We start from the raw sequence: 20,699 nt of genomic DNA on the forward strand, positions 1-20,699 counted from the left end.
ACACAGTGCAACATTGGTAGGTAGCCTCTATCATTCTCTCTCTGTGGTGCTGGTATGCTTACAGTTGCCAGTCTGTCGAATTTAACATTTTTACAGATGGAGGAAGGCAGACAAAGACAAAATAATTGTGTTGTTGCCTTACAATATGTGAAGCTGCTCAATTCAACCCCTGCACAGAATCTCAGGCACTGCCAGGGCTAAAGATGACAACTCCTGACAGATTGCTGATAAATGCGATACATTTTTAATGCACTGCAGGTGCATATGAGTGAACAGCCCGAGGCAGTATATCACAAGCTAATATCAGGAAACAATCATATATGCACTTAAGGGCAGTCCATGGAGAAGAAGCTGGAGGGGCCTATCAGCTACTAAATCAATTTTATCAATGCAGATATTGTGTAACAAAGTCCTTCTTTTGAAATTAAAGCAGCAACTAATCTTTTTCTTGTTGTGTAAATTAGACATGCATCATTATTACTGACCTTTCCTGCCTGTTTAGGTGAAGCCTGCATTGTGCTTTTCAGTGCTCCTGTCCACCTCCACACCTATGCTGCATGTGGGGGTGTCAAGAGCAAAGTTTGTTTTCATAGTTTATTTGTTTTAGGCTACTTTACAAAAGGATGATTATATCATTTGCATCTGCAGTTATTGCTTGCCTTTTACATTAGGTATGCAATTTGTTCTGGTGTTATTATAGTTAAGTGAGCTGTCCCTACGCCTAACCAATTGATTAAGACTCACTGTATGTACCTACATACTGTATATACTATTTGGTACATAACTAGTGTTATAAATCATGTATAATACATGTCTTTAAACTGTATTCAATTTCTTTGCTTATAATTTACGGTCAGCTCTGTTTGATGAGCAAAGCGAATTTATTCATTGGCTCTGAGGATACCGCAACACTTAGAGAAGCCTCTCTTGCATCATTCAATATTGTACATGTTTTATTACTTAAGAGCCAGAGAGAATCTTAAGTCAATACTCATGCACACACAAAATATTTAAAATCAATAAAATGTTATGTATTCATTAAATTAGCACAGCTCCCCACCTTGTTTCTTATGTGCGAAGGCAGTGCTGTGCCAAAAAAAATGATGGAAGCAGTCAGGGTGAGGAACACCGTGTCTAGCCCTCAATGTAGAGTCATCCACCTTGGCGAGGTAATTAAAACATCATAGTAAACACAACTATTAGTGTCAGATTTGCCTTACCTTGGATTTCTTTGCTGAATCTAATACGATGCTGTTGACATTTGGTCTCCTCATTTTCACTGTCCAATTACTAAAAATGTTCTTTCTGAAAGTTTACTTTAAATATGCATTCAAGTTTTGTTTCGATAAAAGAGCGAGAACCTCAGTTAGAGGAGGGAAGGAAACTGCATCGACTCTTCATATATCAAAAGCTCTCACTAGATAGACAATATTGATCTGAGATGTGGAAAGGTAAAGCCAGTGGGAATCTCAAGGCAATCTCTCTTTTACGCATTCTCAAACCTGCATTGCATCATTTTCCTTCTCTAATAGATGTTAGGGTGTTTGTCGAAAATGTTAAATCAGTGTGTGTGTTTTTGTGTGTGTGTGTGTGTGTGTGTGTGTGTGTGTGTGTGTGTGTGTGTTTATGTGTGCTTCCATGTGCATAACTACAAAAAAAGGTTTGTTTACAAATTTAATTGATTTCTGACCATCCGTGTTACTTGCCTTTCCTTTGTTCAAGACATTTTGTACCGGCACATCCCCCTGGTCTCACCTCTCAAGCTAGTAAGTGAAATATCAACACAGCCTGTAGGCATGATGGTCACAGCTACAAAAATACGGGTTGCAAAAAATAAGATTTAATGGCTCTTCTTTGCCCTCCTGCCAAAGACAGTGACAACCACAATGCAGCTAACTGGGGCATATTTGGGGTCTGAAATTGACAGGCAATGCCAAAAAGTGAGGTGATCCAAAATTATATTAGGAGGCCTTTGTTTACTACAAGGCCAGACAAAATGTACAGGATTTTTTGTTGGATGTATACCCACTGAATTTCACATTAATAGGAAGCAGATGATGGACAGTTGTCATACTGTGTACCTGCAGGCAAGGGGAATGAACTGATTGAAAAATGAATTACTGTTTCATCTAATCATAAATTATTAAACTTTCTGCTTCAAACATTTATACATTTAATACATAATGCATTTTACCCATGCATTTCTTTCATTCTAGCATTCTAGGCTTTTATTATAATCTTTTTTACGTGGGTGCAAGCTATTATTCTCTTTTTTTCCACTTAAATCCTTCATTATCAGCACATTATTACATAACACTATAGATATGTTACACAGCATTTATGGTTGTCCTATGGGATCCGGGAGGCCGGGAACTCCTGGAGTTCATCTCCGGCATGCTGAGGTCCCACGCAAATGTACCAAGCAGAGTGAGGATCACCTGCTGCTTTCTAGTGCATTGCTCTTACAGTGTTCAACTATGTTGGAGCCTAATGAGTTAAATCAAAAGACATAACCTGTATGAAATTCTGTACATTTAGGGCCTCATTTATGTGAGTCATGGCAAACGGCACAAAGTCACTCACAGAGTGCTTGGTAATGATTTAGGAAGAATACATTACCATACATTACATATCAGCACACTGTGTTAGGGTAACAATCATATCAGCTCATCTTATCCCTTTATAGATGCAGTTCTCTCCTCCATGATATACTGAATTCAGCCCAGATCTTCTCCCAAAGGAAATATCATGCAGAGATCCATGTTATTAGCATTATATTTTGGTAAAATGCTTATCTGCTTTCTTGTTGGGAGCCAGAACTCTCTGAAATCTTTCCCTTATGAAGCTACAGCCAGAAGACAGTTAGCATAGCTCGGCATAAAGACTGGAAGCAGGGAGAAACAGCTGTCCAAAGGTAAACAATCCGTCAACAGGTACCTCTAAAGCTCACTTATTAGCCACTTATATTTTGTTTGTTCAACCTGTAGAAAATAGTTTTACTGTTATGTGCTTTTATGTGATTATTTCTTGGCCAGGCCACTCCAGGGATTTCCTTTCATTATTTCAAAGTAGAAAGAGACATTGTGATGGTGATTTAACCATGGATTTAACCAGACTGAAATGATTGCAAGAACAACAACAGGCGGGGAGAGGAATGATGAAGAAGCACATGAAGACTATATAGCAGGAGTGCGTGGGGTGCGTTGTGGCTGCATGTCTACAGGAAGTGCATGGGGCAGGTCTCCCAGCGCGCTGGTATTTTGACGCACTTTTTCACATAGGCTTCCACTCAAAGGGCCAGTAAATATTCCCACAGTAAAATCAAAATCCATACCGTCCTACCGTCTATACTGTTTATACCGTACATATTTTCTATGGTATTTTATCCCTGTTTTTATAATGATTGATAATATACTGATTAAAATGATTGTATTTACTTTTATGTCTTTGGCTGTGAAGAACTTTGTGACTGCCGTCTGTGAAAGGTGTTATATAGGTATTAAACTACAAGGTCCTCGGAATTATGCTTATGTATTTTCATGTTTGCAACTGTATACATACCTTATACTACTCAAGTTTTCACAATGAGAGTTATAATGCTTTAGAAATTACTTTTGATAGGCCCAATTAAATGCAGGAGATGACCTAGCTGTTGAAGTTCAATAACCTGTTGTTTTTGGATTAGAATCTGGAGAAAATGATTGGTGGGAAACAGGTGGTCCTGAGTTCAGTAGTGAGAAGAAATAACTTGTTTAAATGTTCTCGTGATTTTTCATGGACACATAGGACACAGACAGTCCAAACTGACTACACTGTACATGTCCAATATGCCCCTAACATGTTGCCATCTCTAAACAGAGTGCCCAGAGCTCTGAATTGTGGAGGTTATATTGCAGCAGCAGTCTGGAAGAGGATGTGTACGCATTCTACCTTTAAATGGCTGTAGGGATTTAATCAACTTAAAGATAAGAACATCATACATCATGTGGAGGCCGTTGCATGTCTAATTATACATTCTATCAACATCACAGCAAACGTGTGCCATGTGGCAACTAACCAGCACAAAGGGTCATGTTTTAAGGTAGTTTAATCTTTTTTTTAATTAAATATGTTGCTTCAAGATGCATTAATACAAATGAAAATTATCCGATCTGTGAGAGTAAGCATTAAAAGAGCTGGCTTCTATTTTTAAAAAAAGTATGTATTTCACTAACTGGAGTGCTTGATAAAATTGCAATAGAGATAAGTAAGGCACACCTCATCACTTCTGGTGGACAGGTAAAGAATGGGACGAGCCTATTGTTTGTAGCCTTTAAAGAATTAGATTACTTCAAGCCTTCACTCAAGGAATAATAGTCTGTGGTGCTCTATTCTACAAGATACAGTGACCCCTAACCATGGCTGGCATGCAGTATACTACTACAACTTGATTGACCTGTTTCAAAGGCACACATGTTTTCTCTAAATACATCATCAGAAGAAATGTAGAACAATCTCCACTGTTACTTATAAATCCATATCCAATCAGAAGCTATAGTACAACTGACAATATATTTGTTATTTTCTATATACCTACTTTTTTCTAATTTGATTTGCTGAAAGACCACCGAGAACTTCACTGACATAAAGACTTACACCCTTGGATATCAGAAAATAACATGCTGTCACACAACTGAACCATTAAAGCATGGTCACTATTATGTGGACTGTGCATTAAAGCTCCTCACACTGAGTGGAAGGACATGAGACTCCATTATCTAGTTTCTCTAGCGCAGTGAGCAGATGTGATCATAGTGGCAATGTCATCTTCACTTATACTGGCACTTTACATTTAAAATAAAATGGCCCTTTGATATGTTTTGGCCATCTCAGAATCTGGAATATACCCACTGCACTACAGCGGCATCGCAGAGCATTGATTTTTCTACATTGTATCGTTATTTCAAAATGGATACAATTTGTTTTGCAACTGGTACACAAAGCAAAAAAGACGGTTTTGATGAATTTGCAAATATACTAAAATTGTCAAACAGACAAATACCTTTGAATGCCTATTCATCAGATTTACCCTGCTAGGCAAGTTAACGTCTTGCTGCGGGTCTGTCAATCATCAACATCAGAATAAACAATCCCATATGTCACTTTTGAAATAAATGGGGATGATGTTTTGAAATCCAGTGCGGAAAACAAATTTACCAATAAGTCCTCCAAAGACAAAAACACACATAGGTTGTTTGTTCCTAGCCTTTAATATGACTCTCAGGAGTGTTTCCTAAATTAGTACAGGCAGCTGCCCTGATAAACATGGCGACTGAGAGTGGAATAACATCATTAAAAAATAAATACTGCTGTCCCTATTTGGACTATTCTGGGTTTAGTCCCTACGGCAAAGGTGTGCCGGCCAACACAGATGAAGCCGTGTGCACCATTTGCCTCAATAAAGTTGCAGCTTGCCGCCTATGACCTGCAGTATGAAGCTCCAGTGGGAGAGCTCTGTGCCTGACATCAGGGGCTCCTCCTGCGGCAAGGTGCTTCACCTCGTTGCTCCACCGATCCCTACTGATGACAGTCGGCGGGGCACCAGGGTTTTTCTGCAGTGCGCATAGTGTCAACATAAACAAGTGTCCCGTAGATGATGAGGCAGGGTATAACTGGGTCCAAAATACGTTAATTGTTATTTCTGTCTGCGGGTCTATTGATCTCCTTTGCTCCCATTTCAGTTGCTACAGACACCAAAACACCAAGAAGAATCAACGAAAGAAGTGAGCTTATTTCCAATCTATTCATAATTCTATGGACCATGAGCATTAAAACCTGGCAATAATTGTGTTAGTATGCTACTAAACACACAGCTTTGTAGTGTAGACAATGTCATACATGTCAGACTTCTATGACCAGCAGCTTTGAAATGTCAGGATGGTATGAAGGTATTCAAAAATAGATACCGCCCAAGCCTAGTATACCTCATAGGCTGTATGAAAAAATATTTTATTATGAATAAGCCTTGAAAGAATTCAAACAGGTGAGTTACAAAAGTCACCCCCTTAATGTTGTCATTAACAGGGAAAGTAAAACTGCTATTTCTGCTGTAAAGTTAATACCTTTAACATGGGTGCTGAGATGATTGATTTGCTTTTGAGGCCAGCCTCAAGTGGTCTTTCCAGGAATTGCAAGTTTTTGCCAATTCCTCCTTGGATTTTTTTTTTTTCAGCTCCCGGGGTTTGCTGCTTGGTACACCTCCCCGCACACACACACATGCACTCACATTTAGACTATGCAACCACCCACTCAGCAGACTGTGACCCTTACAATCAAATCCTATTTTCAAGACAAATTTCCACGTGAATGGACGATAAGGTTTTTATCTTTCTTATCTCTCCTACTGATGCATCTGCTTTTTGAGATAGCTTGATGATAGGGGAGAATGCAAGTCAAATGGGCTTCCATGCATGTGTTGGTGCAGCAAAGGTAGCCAGCACCAGTGTTTTCTGGCACTAATTGTTCTAACTGATTTCCCCAATTAATCAAACTTTGACTTTGACTTTGAATAGTGTGAGGCCTAGCTTGGTGGTTAAGCAGTACAAATGCATTAAGGTGAGATTTAAAAAAAAAATTTCAGCTTCAGGGACATCTGTCCACTCTGTTTCTGCAACAGCTGCTGTCATTCACTTCTCACTTAATCCATTAAGTGTGTCTATCCACAGCAAATATGTTTAAAGGCTATTTCTCAGCTAAAACACCCCATTACAAACATCACTGTTTGGCTAGACAAACTCAACAGTTGAAAGTTTTTTTTAAATCCCTCGTAGCTAAGACAGATGCTGATATTTAATGTATTTTGAGAAAGCTTACTGATCAAAAGAAAGTAATTCCAAAAGGAAAAGGATGGGAGAAATCAGCATCCTCTTTGCGGTAATGAAGCCTAACTACTTCAGCGGATTAATTAGTTTTCTTCCCTGAAAGAATTAGTGATTTCTTCATTTACTTTAAAACAGTTTCTTAAATTGTCTAACACAGGTCTAGTGGGTAGTCTGTGTATGTCAGGAGTACAGTTGTACACTGATCATTTGCACCTGTGAGGCAAAAAAAAATTAACCAACACAAGGAAAGAAAAATGAAAAGTACATCACTTTCACTATGCAGTTCAAAGCAGAATTTCAGCTAAGTAAATCTGCAATTTTTAATTAAAAAAAAAGTAAGAAAGTGTTTCCTCTTAGTGCTACTTAGACATTTTGGCCAGATGCTGTGTCTGTAATCCCTACACTGGTTTCTCAGTTACATATTTTCTAGAACTGCAAGACATCAATATGACATACAGCCAAATTACTTAATTCCCTGCAATTGACATGAATGTCGAAGGCACATGGCTACAATGCATTTCCCTGTCTGTGTGGAATTTTCGGTGTGTACATGCTGAGAAGTACTATGACTGTAAAGTTGTTTTAACAGGGGGCTGCTTTTCTATGCAGCCCCAACACAGAGACATTCAGCTGTTTTAGAAAAGGACCTGCCAACAGGCAGCCAATTAACATTTACATCCACAGTTTTCATCTTGTCAGGTATAACTTTTCATTGGTAGTGCTTTCCAAATATTTTTTTCTAGAAATGCACACATTTAAACTTTATGCCTCTGGAGAAGCACAATTCATCTTTTTCTCCACATTCTGTCAAAGCACTTGTTTGAAATCTTATGGATTTCTCTTTTAAAATTGAACTGATGTGTGAATCATATTATACTTTTAAGACCAATTAACTTAAAAAATCATGCTCAAGCAATTACAGTTTAGTGATTATGTCAAACATGAAAAATCCTTCCAACTTGCATTGACCTCAGTATTGGCCTAATAAAGATCTCATTAGGGCTATACGATAAATTATTATGTCTTTAGTCTGCAGCATTTCCAAGCTGCATCCAATTGATGTTGAGACTAAAATAATCCCATAATGGGTGTCTATGACAGTAACCCTCTCTCAGTGTGTTCTGTCTTTCTCTATGTGATATTGAATAGCAGTATTGATGACTGAAAAAAAAACAAAGAAAAATGTCAATTATTATTTTAGTAGAAGGGCTTCAGACCCAAAAGTCAGATTTGTATTTGCTTGTTTTCTTCTGATAGGAGTTGCTGAGGTTTACATTCCCAGCATGGCTACCAGCTTGACTCCTTGACGACAAGCACAGACTACAGAAATATAATAGCCTCATGCTGCTGAGGATGGCAAAGGAGACATCTCTGGAGGTTTAGGCAAGGGCTCTCCTTCCCTATGGGCAGACATGTAGCTGGCAGAAAAACTTTGTCCTTGCTATGAAGATTATTTTTATTCATAGGGCAGCCAGAATAATAAATGTCAAATCAAGGATTTTTTTTAAGGTGAAACACAACTTAGTGGTAGCTCTGTTCTAGAGCTTGATTCATATAAAATAGAATAGAATAGAAATACTTTATTGCTCCCAAGCTGGGAAATTGCAGTGTAACAACATCATTACACACATACACATCAAAGCAGTAATATAAAAGATACCTAAAAAAAAATTATAAATAAGTGGACTAATCATAGTGCAAATGTAAACATATAATAATCTAAGGTGCAGTGGACAGATTATGAAAAAAAACATAAGGTGCTTCCGATTGTATTGTTGTGAAACGTTTAGCTGTTATTGTACAGTGTTATGGCATGTGGCAGGAAAGATTTCCTGTATCTGTCCGTTCGACAGCGGAGCACCTTGTCACACAGGCTGCTCCAGCTCCGCTGTCTGACCACTGTGTGATGGAGAGGGTGTTGATCATTGTCTATGATAGCTAACAGTTTGTTCAGCGTTCTCCTCTCCACCACGGACTCAAAAGACTCCAGCCTGAGATCAAGTACAAACCCAGCAGAAAAATGGCGCAACAAATGGCAACAACCGACTGGTAGAAGATCTCTCATCTTGCTGCACATGTTGAAGGATCTCAGCTTCCTCAGGAAATAGAGTCTGCTCATCCCTTTCTTGTACACAGCCTCGGTGTTAGATTTCCAGTCCAGTCTGTTGTCGATCACCACTCCCAAGTATTTGCATAAATAAATCCAAGCAGTCAACATACTGATGGAAATTATTTAAAGTGTTGTTTAGTGAGGCATGATTAAAATCACCTGTAATAACCATGAATGCATCCGGATGTTCAGTTTGCAGTTTTGCAGTGGAGGAGCTGATAACTTCACAGCATCAGCTGACGGGGGGGATGTAGACAGTGATAACAATGGCGAATGTGAACTCCCTCTGCAAATAATAGGGATGCATTCCCACGGCCAGCAGCTCAATGCCCGATGCCCAATGGACAGAGAGGTTCCATCACAGAGACATGGGATTGCACCACCTCTCACTCTCATTAAGCCCACCACCCTTCTTCTTCCGACTTTAGGAACAATCTCTGTCTCTGTGTACCAAACAGTAACTGGAAACCTCAATGCTGTAGTCCGGGGTTTGTGCGAGTGCAGCCAAGTTTCACTGAAGCATAATAAGCTACACTAGCAGTAGGCTACTCTGTCTGGGTCTTCATCAGCACTGAAAGTTTGTCCATCTTATTCCCCAAAAGACCTCACGTTTCCCATTATAAACGTTGGGACCGCTAGCTTCTGTCTTCTTCTTTTCTCCCTCCGTTTGTTTCCAGCCCTGCAGCCCCCGCGTCTCCTACGTAACTCCTCCGGGACCACAGGTCTGTCTCCGGGCAGCAGCACAGGCTTGCACAGCGCAATCAGCTGTTCACGCATGTATACAATGCACCCACTACTATCGGCAAGGTTCTCTGTTACAAAAAGTTTAGAAAAGTAACAGAAGAACGCGGAGAAGAGTAACAAAATGTAGGCCAGCTATTGTCTCAACGTTTATGTACAGAATGTAATTAATTCGACAAAACAAACGAATAGACTGAACCAACAAATAAAAAAGTTAAAAAAACATGACGGGAGCCGCTGCCACCTAAGGCAACCCAGAGAAGATTGCTGAGGCATTGGATGGATCATATCATAAATATATATATTTTTTTGTGGTTTTGTCCGTAGTGTTCTTGGAAACAAATGAAAACCTCCACGTTAAACATTTAAATGTTGCGTTTTATGCCTTAGTGTAGATATAGAGTAGAATTACAATAAATGGCTGTGGGTTGCTGCCTACAAGATGTTACACAGGTCTATTAGTCACCCTAATACATTTCCAAGACATAATGGCTAGAATGAAACAGAAACAGGCTCAATGCCAACTCACTTTAGCGTTCTCTGAAATTCAAGAGTTAAATTCAAAACTTTTAATACGACAAATGGAGTTGGTGATTATGCTCTCTGTTGCCTATCAACATTCTATAATGCAAAGAGACACTCTAATTAGGACATATTTTAGGAAACCATTGGGGAAATCTGGGAGGATTCCAAAACACCATAAAATCCATCAAGCACAGAGGAAGAACAGTGCCCCAGCAGCTTCAGTTATTATAGAACTATATTAATTGCATTAATATGTTTCTCACTCACTGCTAATTGAAATATAACATTGACCTTATGAACAAAAACTTTTTAAGAGTTGTATTCTCACTGAATAAATAGAGTTGCATATGATCAATGTGTAGGCCGATAACGTGGTTACTGTAGAAAGTGGATTGTGTCAGTTACTTTCCAACATCTATTTCCGAAGCCTGAGGAGGACCAGGGGGTTAAATGAGGTTTTCAAGATTCTAATATTTTGCACTTTGGGGACATTTTCCCATTTAAGGGAGATTTATAATCCAGTGCAAATTAACTGCATTTAACAAAAAAAGAAATCAGAGGATACTTAAATACTCACTCAGTTGCCAAATAGAACCCCAAAAATATAGAATCCTATCATGTACCATATTATATCATATTCAGAACTGATTGCTTGAAATAATACATTTTTTGAAAAATTGTCTCTCACAAACAATGTAATAATATTGACCTTGAGTTATCTTAAATAGATCTGTCTAACTGTTTTAGACTCACGTGTTTGTGAGAGTGGAGTTCAGGCACTCCTCGTTATTGCCCTTGGAGCTGTATCTTATCTGGCATCTATACTGCACAAGGTGAAGAAGTATTGATCCCTGGACCCACAACGTGTTGAATGACCGGTAATGAAAGCAGATGTGAGGATAGAGGCCATTTATTATACAGAGGCTTTGCTTCTCTCACCCTACTGTACGCTCTATGGACATTGTACAAAGGCTTACCAAAGAGCCACAGACTGTATCAACCATGTGAGTCATCTGTGTTACAACGTCTCATTCTGTAATAAATCAATCAGTGGTTTTGGTATCAATCGAAAACAACATAAAAGATATCAAACCAGGTGTCTGATGAATCCATTTAACTGTTTAGGAGAAAATACTTCTTGAATTTCTATGAACCAAAGAAGTGATAGATTCCATATCTTCGCTGGAATTCATTTTAAGCACAGCATTAGTGTGATTACTTAACTGTCATCAGCCAACAGGACACATGCACTCTAATGTCATTAGTGCTAACAAGCTTGGTGGTGTTGTGCATCACAATGACAGTATCATTAATTCAGGGACTGCTGATTTCCATGGTGAAGGTACACAAAGTTTTAACACGATAAATTTACACGTGGGAGTAGGAATACTATTGTTGATGTTGCTCACATCCAAAAACATTTAAGTATATTGATCTATCTCGTTCTACTTGCATATCATCAACTTGTTTTTATTTATTTATTGCCAGCTAAGAGAAGACTGCAAATAATGTTTGACCTGTAAGTCTGACAATGGAGAGTTGAGACAATTGGCTCATATTATCTCCAATGTGAAACGGAAAAGTAGGAAACTTTCATGTCATAGTTATAGTGACCAAAATTATAACGGTTGATTATTATCCATTATCATTATTATAGCGGTATACAGTAGTATAATAATAATAATAATATAAAAACATACTGATGATGCATGGACTGTTTTTTTCCTCTGTCTTATATTGAAAATACAAACAAACAAATATATATATTTATATATATATATATATATATATATATATATATATATATATATATATATAAATAGCACTAATGACTTTTCGTTTGCATAAGCATTAAAAATTTGCATATATTTCTGTAGGCTGATGCTAGCAAGAAATCCAGCAAAGGTTAGCCAGTTAGCTGCATGGATCTGGCCTTAAAAAGTTTATCTCCGGGTTGTCGATGCAAAAAGTATAATACAGACACAACTTGTGGTGCCAGTTCTTGTTAACAAACTACATTTCTTAGCTACTTTTTAAAGTTACATTACAACACGCTTGCCCATTGGCATTAAAAAAAATACATATCAAAACACAGAATGAGTGGATAGGGTTTGTAACTTAGACCTTAGATATAGGATATGACTACTTTTTATCATGTATGAAGACATTCTGTTCACATATTATAAGGCCTCATCCATAAATTACACCTGCTTTTTTAATTCATAATCCAGTCAAGAGACCTTAGTAAAAGTAGTATAGGAGTTAATTTATTCCTAATACAGAGAGGTGAATTTGTCGCTTCCAGTGACAAATGATAGGCTGCCAAGCAATGATGCTGGCTGATTTTAACCTTGGCACACCTTCTTTGACTCCGGGTTGTTTTATAATCAAGGTTGCCATTCATCTTTGTCATTACTCTCATAGCAATTTGTAACTGCTGAGCTAAACAGTGTTAAACTGGACACAGAAATATTTACAGACACTCTGTCTATCCTAAGAATATTACAGAATAAAAGACAAATGTCAGCTTCACTGTTTTCTGTTATCAGTGGATACTCAAGTGACAATCTGCAGCTCATGAGAGGTTTATTTTTGCTGTTATCTTTCCCATGAAAAATCCTTTCCCACAATGGAATGTGATGTGTTTCTGGCAGAAGAAAAACGACAAGAATACAAAAAATTTAAATTCAAGTTAAGCAACAACTCAGTACTCATTAAACATTTTGACACCCAAAATAAGGTACAGTGCAGTACAAGATTGCTAAAGCAATAAGCGCTTGGCAGCATACACCGCTCGCTGCCCTTGGCAAAATATGAGCATCTCACAAATTGCCACTTTAAATGAGACACAATACTGCAACGTGATATTTCTCTGGTGTGTTCTGTGGTGGTTTATGTTGCCACCCGGAACGCTAGAGCCATGCAAAGGGTAAGTTTCTATGTCTGACATTCCAATATAATGCACTATAAAACAAAAACAATGGCAAAAACCATAGCCTTGGAAATCATTGAGTTATCACCTATTTGACAAACACAATAAATGTCAATAAACATACGATAAACAAATATAAATGTGTCTACCTTTTGTACAAAACAAGCCAGAGTCTCACTGGATCCTCTAAGCCAGGAGCCCCATGTATTTGACAAATGTCTTTAAAGCCAACAGCTGCTGATTAATCACAATGGATCTAAATTACTGGCTGGCTCTCAACCGGGTTTGGAAATGGATGCCCAGTGCACTTAGAACCTCCTTAGCATATACTTGACAGCTGCATGGAGTAAGTGCCACTTCTGTCTAGTTAGCTGTATCTTTCTACCCCTTCTATAGTAAGCCAAAAACAGCTCTGAACATGTGTGTTTAAAGTGCTATCACACATTCAGATCCAATTGTTACAGCAGCATATTGCTGTCACTGCCAGAAAAAGAAAAACACTTCAGCATCATGCTTTAATGTGAAAAGTTTATTCTTATACCAAGATGTTTTTCATGCTTCAACAACACATTTTCATGATATTACACTATAGGAACTTGTCATGTTTATAATGATAAGTTACACGCTATGACTTGATCAATGATTGTATTGAAAGAATATGAAACTTATGTTTAAATGAAACAGTGTGCAGAGAACAGATAAATTGACAAATATGACTCATTTACACAATTTGATTAGATCTACTCTATTAGTTAGCAGCATAATTTGTCATCCTGCAAAATTAGCCGTATGCTTTGGTTGACAATGGGAGTTTCAATGGACGTTAAATAAAATGAAACAAATATGTCTAGATCTAATTATGGTCTTTGTCCTTTGCTCAATAACTGCAGAATTTCACCATGTCTCACCCCAAACATGAAGTAGAACTAATCAAATTGTGTAAATGAGTCATATTCCTCACTTTTCCATTCCCTGCAAATATTTTCTCATTTAATTATGAGTTTTATGTTGCTACAATATAATCATTTATCACGTTATAAGGTGAAACTTATGTTAAAACAATATACAGTAATTTATCATGTTTTAACAAAATAAATATGTATGATGTTATAACAAGAAATTTTTAAGTGATAAGTTCGTATTTTGTAAAAAAATTAAAATATATTGTAAAACTTGAATGAAAAATCCTGTGATAACAATAAGCTTTTCACGTTATAACAATTATCTTCTTCTCGCAGTGGTAGCACTACGCTTCCATAAATTAATTTAAAATATATTTTTAGTAAACTTTATCTTTACAAATGAATCTAATTAAAATGAATCTAAAAAAATGTAACTTCATCAAACCTAAATTAAAAACTAACCCAAGCTAAGGGTGTTCTCACACTTACCATTCATACCGTGAGTTGATCTGTGCCGTGCCTCCTCCCCGCACCCTGACACAGCCTGCACTCACATTACTTTAAACGATCTGGGCCACGGCACACGATTGCTTCTTACTTATATTTCATCCCCCCTTGGAGTTTTTGTGTTGTCCAACTGTTTTTGAATATTTTCATCTGACCAAATCTGCAGTAAACAGCTCCCCATTGAAGCGCCGCGAACCCTTAAATAGTCGTCAGGAATGCCATCAATGCTTGTGTTCGTACATGTGGGCATGCTTGTGCTCCTACACTTTTGTGTGTTTTAGCATTGTCCATCTGCACTCATACTGAGCTTTGAATCGTGCTTGGGCACGGTACGGATGGTAAGTGTGAGTAGACCCTAAGATGTCCTCACTGACTCCAGTTCAGTACTACATAAGTTTGCTTTATTCTAAAATCAATAATACATATATTGCTTTTATTGCACAATTTAGAGTGCCTACACTATATACTTAAGAAACATAACATTGTTATTTTATTTGGTCCCCATTAGTTGTCACCAGCGCAACAGCTTTTTCCCTGTAGTCCACAGTGGAGGAAGAAAATACTCCAGCAGTTTCATAAACGTAAATCAGTGTGAAGTGAAAATACTATAATATACATTTTGCATATCCATTGTATACAATGTTGGTATGATGATATTTTTATTCTGACTTGCAAAACAAAATATGAAGTAAAAAGTAAAGTTGTCAACCACATGCCTCACTTTCACGAAAATATATTTTGAAATAATATTTTCTTATAAGAAATACTCCTGTTTCTTAAAAAATAATGGTTATACACAAAATATATTTGTATATGTTGTTATCTATAGTATTTTTTATGTTGTGGTTTGTTTGTTGAGTGAGGTACACACTGGTGGTCTAGTAATTACAGTTTGACACTCCTGTGTGCTGTGTAGTGGGAATCACAAGCCTGTGCTGTTTTGGGCTGAGCTAACAACGCTGATCCTTGCTGCAGGCTTATCTGACAGGCGAGTGTGCACACAGTTACAGAATGGCTTCACATTCAAACACACTGGTTAAGTGTCAACCCACAGTTATCTATAGTGGGGGAGTAAATGATCATTGTCGAGACTGTGGAATTTCAACAGAAATATCTTCAAAACAAGCAAAAAGGGAGATGAAAGTGCTTAGTACTGTATACTGGAGCAGCATGCTGCCAATGCAGTCAATATAGGATGGATATTCTGTAGTCAGTGCAAGTGGGCAGTTCAAGTACAAATGTTAACTACTCAACATGCTAAAATAATTTGGTTGCAATATTTCAAATATGATATTGCTTTCTGAAATGTGTATCATTAGTTGTCCATTTTAGCCATCACACTGTATCAAGTGAAATTAGATGACATTAAGTTAACATAGCTATGATAACATTTAAAAAGTAAATAAGGGGTGTACAATAGCAAATGGTCAAATTGGAGACTGGGCCATAGAGGTAAAGATTATTGTTGTGGCAGCTTAGGCAATACAATGCTGCTATTGATGGAGGTCAGGGTGGTTTTATGACTATGCGTTTTATAATCCACTGTGAAGTTTGCGAATTGTGTATTTTAATGCTATTTTTGCAGCCTTCAGCTGTCAGCACTGTGATAATGAGTCAAGGTCAGAAGGAGGCAGAGTGGGAGATAGTAGTATTTGTTAAGATTGTCTATAGGTTACAGATGGGCTGGCTTAAAATACTTCACATAGGATTATAAATTATTTTAACTCAGAAACTAGACTTCTGGCATCTTCAGCAACCATTATTTCCAGACTAAAAAAAGAGACCCCCTCTTTCTCTTTTTTAGTTGACTTGAGCAAAAACAAATACCCCAGAGTGGATTAAATTCTTTATTTTTAGCAACTAAAAATTCCATTTATTCTGCATGTCTCTCAGCCTTTTAGTCATGCAAAGTGTCTTCTGCAATTTTAGCAGTCAACTGTGTGTGTGTGTGTGTGTGTGTGTGTGTGTGGGGGGGGGGGGGTCATCTCATGACCTCCCTTTCTAATGCTACATTATAAAAAAACAATCTGTTGTTGGTTTTAGAGTATACCTTAGTTTTCAAGATTTCATTTTTTTATAATATGCTAACATATGAAAGTCATCCAAATTGGAATAGTCCTACCAGAGCTGGACTTAATGTTTCACCCTTCCATGGTAGGCAAAAATTTGATCTGTTGATTGAGTTGTGTTGTACAGCATTGCACCACAGAAAGGTCTGAACATTGCTGAGAACTATTTTAATTGTAAAATGCAAATTTCTGAAAGGGAAATTCTGTATCCCAGTTGATTTTGAATGTTAAATTTCAAATTATACAGAGAACCTTGTACATTTTTTTAAAGCTTTGTGTCTTATTTTAACATTGAATGAGGAGACTTCATGATGTGGGTTTCAGATACTGTCTTTCACTGTGAATGAAAACACTGCAGCTTTTTCAAGCTTTCAGTCGCTTTCAGCTCACTGGTCCATGTGGTTGTATTTCAAAAGCTCTCACACAACCCTAATATGAATCATGGCCAGGCATTTTCACTACATGAACTTGCACAACCCAAATGTATGCTCCTCACTCAATGCACAATTGACTTTTGAAAGAAAGAAGAATGCCTTTATTCCTTCAACAAGGGGAAATTCTTTTTTTGTTATTATATTATCATGTTACATGTTATGTCATGTCACACACAGGCCTGAAATACAAACATCCAGAAACAGGACCTATATACATGCAACTAATGGAGAGATGTCAGAGCGAGGGGGCTGCCAATGGATCGGCGCCCCGAGCAGTTGGTGGTTCGGTGCCTTGCTTAACACCACCTTGGCAGTGCCCAGGAGATGAACTGGCAACTCTCCAGCCACCAGTCCACACTGGTGCTTTTCATATAGTGTAGATGTGTCCTGCTGTCCTGTTAAAGTGAATAGGACATGAATAAGTCGATGTACTGAGCTGTTAAAGCGACAAACTTTCTTTTTTCCTTCAAAAGCCAACACAAATTGTTCTGTCTGTCAAGGCGAGGGCCAGTCCTTGTAGCACCTGTCTTCTAGTTGTCAAAGGGAACTGGATGTTTGAGTGCATGTGGGTGTATGTGTATGTGTGTCCAGCATGTGGGAGTACATGTCTTGATCCATAGCAGCTGCCCCTCAAGCACAATGACAAGCATGCTCATTCAAACACTTTTTGTGTAAAGAAGAATAGTATCAAATCTGTTCTATTTTCAGATGGAGTCAAGTCCTATTTGTTTTTTGTCTCCCAGCAATACTTTCCTCTAATCACATTAAGACAGTTGATGTGAAAAGTATAATGAGCACTTCTATCAGCAATCCTGCATGAATCAGTTTCCTCTTCAAACGCATATATTGAGTATACTGAAATGACATTTGTGGGGCAGTTTGTAATTATATTTCTTTATTAATGTTTTCTTTTTGGTTGTCCATTTTATCTCACTGGCATTTTATTATAATTCAGAGTGTTTATGAAAAACTAATCAAAGGTCTTGTAGCCAACATTTTTTTCCCCCCTGAACATTAACTGCTCCAAAATAACGTCACAGACAAAGTGACGTGCTCACCTCTAAATGGACAAATGTTTAGCAAGGATCCAGAAGTGGAGAAAACAGAGGTAAAGTCTATATGGCTAAATGTCCTTTTTATCCGGAGAGAATATGCTTCACAAAGGAGGCGTAGTTGATACAGCCATTGGCATCCTCCTGTCCAGCCATCAGTCTGTCCACCTCATCTTCTGTCATCCTCTCTCCCAGTGTCGCCAGCACATGACGCAGCTCTGCTCCCATGATGGTGCCATTGCCTTCCTTGTCAAAAACCCTCAGCCCCTCCACAAAATCCTCAAAGTTGCCTTGATCTTTTGCACGGGAGATATGTTGCATCATTGGCAAGAAGGTCTCAAAGTCAACCATTTTTGTGCTCATGTCCTCTGGCCGTGGTTTGCCAAGCACTTTCAGCACATCTGCATTGGTGGGGTTCTGGCCCAGAGCTCGCATCACGTCTCCACACTGGGCATATGTGATCTTCATTTCTCCAGTTGGTGTGCGGTCGAATAAGGTGAAGGCCTCCTTGAACTCCTCAATCTGGTCTGCGGTGTACTCAAGAGTGATGCTTTTGGGATCGAACGGTGGCTCCTTGGGCAGCTCAGGCAGTGGCTCTGGAGGTGGAGTTGGCTTTGCAGCTGGAGCATCTTTCTTAGGCTCTGGCTTTTTGGGCTCAGGTTTCTTTGGTTCAATCTTCTTTGGTGGCATGTTGTCAAGGGATTCAGAGGTGAGCCAGTACTTGCTGGAAAACAAGCAAGAGTCTGAAGGGATTGTAAGGGATTCCCAAGCACAGAGGGCCTCCTCCTCTTCCAAAGCTTTTATATGCGCTTTGTCTATGGAGCAAGATAGCAATTTCCAACAGCACACTATAAAAGGAAGAAACCTGAAATAGATTCCCATAGCAAGTGATGTCAACATTGAGTATTGTTCTCAGCTGCTGTAATCAAGCCAACAGGGCTATTCACTGTCATTAGTGAGGGTCCAGTTGCATTAGGCCAAAAATGTTTTGTCTCTTTGATGGACAAAGGGATCAGAGCACAATGTATCAGCCCTTGAGAGAGTGGGACCAAAATAACTTTGCTCACTAACTACTGAAAGTCTGGGAATCACTGTTTCACAATGTTGTAGTAGCAAACTCCCAGATAGTTGATGTCAGAGGTCTCAGGATGGATGGGCACACTTTGGGACTTGTTATTATGTACCATTTTTATATTAAGAGGAGGGCATTCTTTTGAGAAAATAAGATTATCGGGCTTAAGGGAAATGGATGATATCTGCCATGCTATGGCATTACAGTTTTTAAGAGACAGAAGGTCTGCCTAACCTTTTATGAATGGGATATGTGTTTGGATAGTATCGGTGCTCAATGATACGTTCAGGGATTTGGCAATTTCTCATTTCCTAGATAAATGATAACTTCCATATTCCCCCCGTCATTTAGTAGCTTGTGAGTGTTCAAAAGTGCTCCTCCATATTTAGGAGCCCAGCAAGCTTTAACAGATCCTAAAAGAGACTCTTAATTAATATGTTATTATATGGAAAGGTCATGCAGTTAAGCCCTTAAATGTAAAAAAATCAATTGTAAGACAATGTATGTGATGTGCTCTGCAAGTGCCAGATCAATGATATGATAAAATAGAACAAATAATAATTTTGAATATTTATGAATATATATATAATTTACACAATTAAGCAGAAATACTGGCTATATAGATGTTTGACTAGCAGCATCCTGTGTGATTTGAATGTGTCCATTGTCTGTGTATTCCCTTGCTCAGCTCTTTGTACAGTACAGTATATGTTGCATGGTTACAAGGTGAAAGCAGGCAAGGCAATTCCATTATGTGTCTAGTTTATAAATACGTAATATGTCTCTTGGGTTTATGTAGATGACTGCTCAGTAATACCCTTCAGTGAATGATAAATTAACCAACAAAACATTCATTTAATTTATGGGAGAGAGGATGTGTATAGGATATGCAGTTCCATGACACAATCTTAATCATAACTTTAATTTATGCAGGCATCACAGTTTATCAACTCAGTTTAGCACAACTAAAGCCTGTCATGCGATGATCACATTTACCCTTCTCTATCTTCATGCCAGTCCCCCTTGATCCGTCAATATAGAGCTTGAAGTCCTTGGGCAGTGTAGTGTGTAGGTGTGTGTGTGTGTGTGTGTGTGTGTGTGTGTGTGTGTGTGTGTGTGTGTTTTTGTGTGTGTGTCTGTATAGTTGTCCTTAGCCTAAGATCATTATCTCTTCTCTCTTTGCTTTTAAGGTCACATGGCTAGTAAAAATGACAACTAATTTGTCTTTTCGTGTGTACGTGCATGTGGGTATGTGCACATTTGTGTCAGAGAGAAACAAAGAGTGAGACCTGAAATAGAGGCCAAATGGAATGTCTATATTGAAACGCCATAAACTGTATACACGATTCCAGGTATTCCCTTTATGGTCAATACTGAATAAAAAGAACTTGAATTAGACTAGAACTGGGAACTTGTTACTGAACTTTCTTACCAGTAACAATGTAACATTAAATTATTGCCTTGTGCTACGTGCAATTTGAACCTCTCACATTCA

At 38.1% G+C, this 20,699-nt stretch overlaps 1 protein-coding gene across 1 annotated transcript; it reads right to left on the reverse strand.

The window, feature by feature from the left end:
- Positions 1–16,463: 16,463 nt before the first annotated feature.
- Positions 16,464–18,894, reverse strand: LOC310958440 (myosin light chain 4). Its single transcript, XM_083929388.1, has 2 exons — positions 18,139–18,894; positions 16,464–17,475 (listed from the first exon to the last, which is right to left on the reverse strand). Exon 1 carries the CDS (start codon positions 18,820–18,822, stop codon positions 18,217–18,219), a length of 606 nt encoding a protein of 201 aa, XP_083785514.1. The 5' UTR covers positions 18,823–18,894; the 3' UTR covers positions 16,464–17,475; positions 18,139–18,216.
- Positions 18,895–20,699: the final 1,805 nt, after the last annotated feature.

This window comes from Echiichthys vipera (assembly GCF_963691815.1).
Source record: "Echiichthys vipera genome assembly, chromosome: 16".
In the NCBI taxonomy this organism is placed as follows: domain Eukaryota; kingdom Metazoa; phylum Chordata; class Actinopteri; order Perciformes; family Trachinidae; genus Echiichthys; species Echiichthys vipera.

Bases quoted from the DNA above. Each gene is read 5' to 3' on its own strand.
- LOC310958440 (XM_083929388.1), bottom strand. From the start codon at position 18,822: ATGCCACCAAAGAAGATTGAACCAAAGAAACCTGAGCCCAAAAAGCCA.